General features: G+C 38.5%; 1 protein-coding gene across 1 annotated transcript; it reads left to right on the top strand.

Moving 5' to 3' along the window:
- Positions 1–267: 267 nt before the first annotated feature.
- Positions 268–1,008, top strand: LOC121873956. The gene has a single exon (XM_042377834.1). The coding sequence runs from the start codon at positions 268–270 to the stop codon at positions 1,006–1,008; it is 741 nt and encodes a 246-aa protein (XP_042233768.1).
- The last annotated feature ends 1,930 nt before the right edge of the window (positions 1,009–2,938 follow it).

Here is a 2,938-nt window from a genome sequence, read left to right as displayed (position 1 = left end):
GAACTGTATATTTTTAATGAATGCTATTGTTTGTGTTGCTAATAATATATTTAGAATTCCACAAACATATATTGATTAAAAATGAACTACATGGAATAACGAAATTGAGATTAAAAAAACTAATAAAATATTTGTTTCATTATCACTTCCATTACGAATGCCAGCTGGGCGCTGTTTTTGTTGATATGATATGACATTCTTGACAGAGTTGATGCAACAAGCCATGCATTGCAAGATCCTAAACTCGATTTGAACACAGCAGTAGCAATGCTGAAGTCCTTGGAATGTTTTGTACGAGAAAAAAGAGATTGCTTCCATGTTTATGAGAAGAAGGGAACGGAAATGTCAGAAACCGGGGATTATTCACAGACACGCAAGCGTCAACGTAATGTACGACTCAATCCATTGGATTATGGACGATCAGAAGAAGCAGCCCTCTCACAGTCAGAAAAATTTCGGGTTCAGAATTTCCTTCCAGCAATTGATCAGTTCCTGAGTTCACTGGATCAACGGTTAAAGGCCTATGAGGAAACCTGTTCACTTTTCGGGTTCTTGTCTAAACTGGAGTCAATGAATTGTGACGAAATTGAAGCAGCTGCAGCCAAATTGGTTGCTGAGTACAAAAATGATTTGGATCAAACACTTGGAGTTGTACTTGTGCAGTTTACAGCATTCTTCATTCAATTTCTTGAAGACGAAGATGATGAGAAAGGGAGGGCACATTACTTTTACAAGCTGTTGATAGACAAGAAAGTTGTAGATACATTTCCAAATGTTGAAATAATGCTACGGATGTACTTGGTGCTCATGGTCACAATTTGTTCTGGAGAACGTTCTTTCAGTAAAATGAAGTTTATTAAAAACAGACTTCGTACTACAATGTGTCATGATAGTCTCAGCCACCTGGCTTTGATGAGTATCGAATATGACATCCTCAGAGAGATTGACTTCGAAAAGTTGATCAAAAACTTTGCAGCGCCCAGGTCACGTAAAGTGCCTGGTCTGTAAATAAAGGTAATGTATATTTTCTATTTTGAAATTGATCAATGTCTGTGTTCAATATATCCATTATCCATGGCCGATGGCAGTTATTTTTATTAAAATTCTTGTTTTTTCCAACATGTTCATACTTTTGTTATAATTTTATCAAATTCATTAAATTGTTTATTTGTTTTACTATTGGATGCAAAACTTCAATTTTATTTATAGTTGAGTTTATACTTATTCTGAATCTGTCTGACCTTGGGCTTAAAGAAGCCTATACACGCATTCTTGGACAGAATCATTATTTGAGTAGAGGTTTATCTGATTAATAATGCAAAGAATCATCTCTCTGTAATAACTAATAATATATTTTTTTCTGTGAAGTCTCTTGAAAATTTTTGACATGTGCGGTAGAAGCTATATCAGGGCGGGTCGACTTGAAACCACATGAATGACTCTGAATCGGCTGCTTGTCCAATTAACCAGTCCGTTCACATATATTTATATTTGGGTTTTAAGTAACGAAACCCAAACGGTAGTTCCTTTGTTTTATTATAAAAGGTTATATATATAATTCCGGAGTGTTGATCAACCGTAAGTCTCACTGTCTAGGAGTGAATGAGAAGGGGACGGCGTTTATGTATAATAAACGTTAGGTCACGTCCTTACGATATGAGTTGAGGTGAGCTACTGAAACTTAAGGGCATCGCAGTGCGTGCTTACAGAAATGCTGAGCTATGGGTCTCGCCCTCTTGGGTGAGTTGCCCGCTCACGTGTCCATATCATGTCTAACTCATAGACAGTGGAAAGTCACAGGGTGTTGAATCTGAATATAATATCAGATGTATTGATCCATTTATATAATACGTTCTGTTGATGAGACAGGGGCCTATTACAACTCCAGTCATGTCTCACTTTTGTGTGTGTGTGTGTGTGTGTGTTGGGAATTTATACACTATCAATAAATATACAGTTAATTAAAAATTTCTCAATGTTCTAATGTCCTCAATATAACTGCATATGGCTTCAAAATTCTCCAAAGAAGTGTTAAAATTTCAAAATTTTCCCGGGGGGCGCCGTAAGCCCCCCGGAACTCCCAGATGTTTAGGCTTGCTTCACTCGCCACCTCACCCTCTTGGGTAGTTATAATGAGGGGGCCTCCACAAAGAGGCTACCCATGGGCCTCCACAAGTCCAAATCCGGCACTGGAAATTAGATTCCAGTTAGAATTTCAGGGCAGCCGCAAGGAAAATTCCCCTAAAGTCCCAGATTTCAGAAGGGCAAACTTTGATAGTTTGAAAAGGCAGCTGAGAGAAGGGGTATCACGTTTGGGGGTGATCTACATGACCTCACATGAGGTGACCGCTCACAATGTACCCACAGAGGGCGACCTCACCTTACCGGGAGACCTGATAACGAGACCTGCGGTTGCCGAGTTCCACAACAATTTAAATAATGAGTTGCTTAATGCACAAAGGCAGAACATACCATACAGAAAACTCAGATCAAACAACAATGACCCTAAATGGATAAATAATTATTTAAGGAATATTATTTGACAAAGGAAGGCCATAGGTAGGAGAATAAATCGTGGTGAAGTCTGCCTCCGAGATTATTATAAGGTATTGGCCGGTAGGGTAAGACCGAGATAAGAAAAGCAAAGAGGAATAATGAAATGAAGATAGCAAGGGAGGCGAAGGCAAACCCCAAGGGATTCTATCAAATGTCTCAAGCTAAAACACGAGAAAAGATTGGACCAATACAGTCAGATACCGGCGAGCTAACTGATAACGACGGAGAAATGAGCAATAATCTGAATAAATATTTTTCAACAGTTTTCGCCACCGAAAATTTAAACATGATACCCGTGGGACCGACTCTATACAGAGATTGCGAAGAAAATAAATTAAGCGAGATAGCAGTGACTAGTAATGATGTTAGTAAGCAAATAGAC

This window comes from Homarus americanus, unplaced genomic scaffold (genome assembly GCF_018991925.1).
Source record: "Homarus americanus isolate GMGI-L3 unplaced genomic scaffold, GMGI_Hamer_2.0 scaffold25827, whole genome shotgun sequence".
NCBI classification, from domain to species: Eukaryota; Metazoa; Arthropoda; class Malacostraca; order Decapoda; family Nephropidae; genus Homarus; species Homarus americanus.
The sequence above is the reverse complement of the archived record's forward strand: the minus strand, read 5'-3'. Positions and strand labels throughout refer to the sequence as shown.

What these genes read in the sequence shown, in the direction of transcription:
- LOC121873956 (XM_042377834.1), top strand. Translation starts at nt 268, where the DNA reads ATGCTGAAGTCCTTGGAATGTTTTGTACGAGAAAAAAGAGATTGCTTC.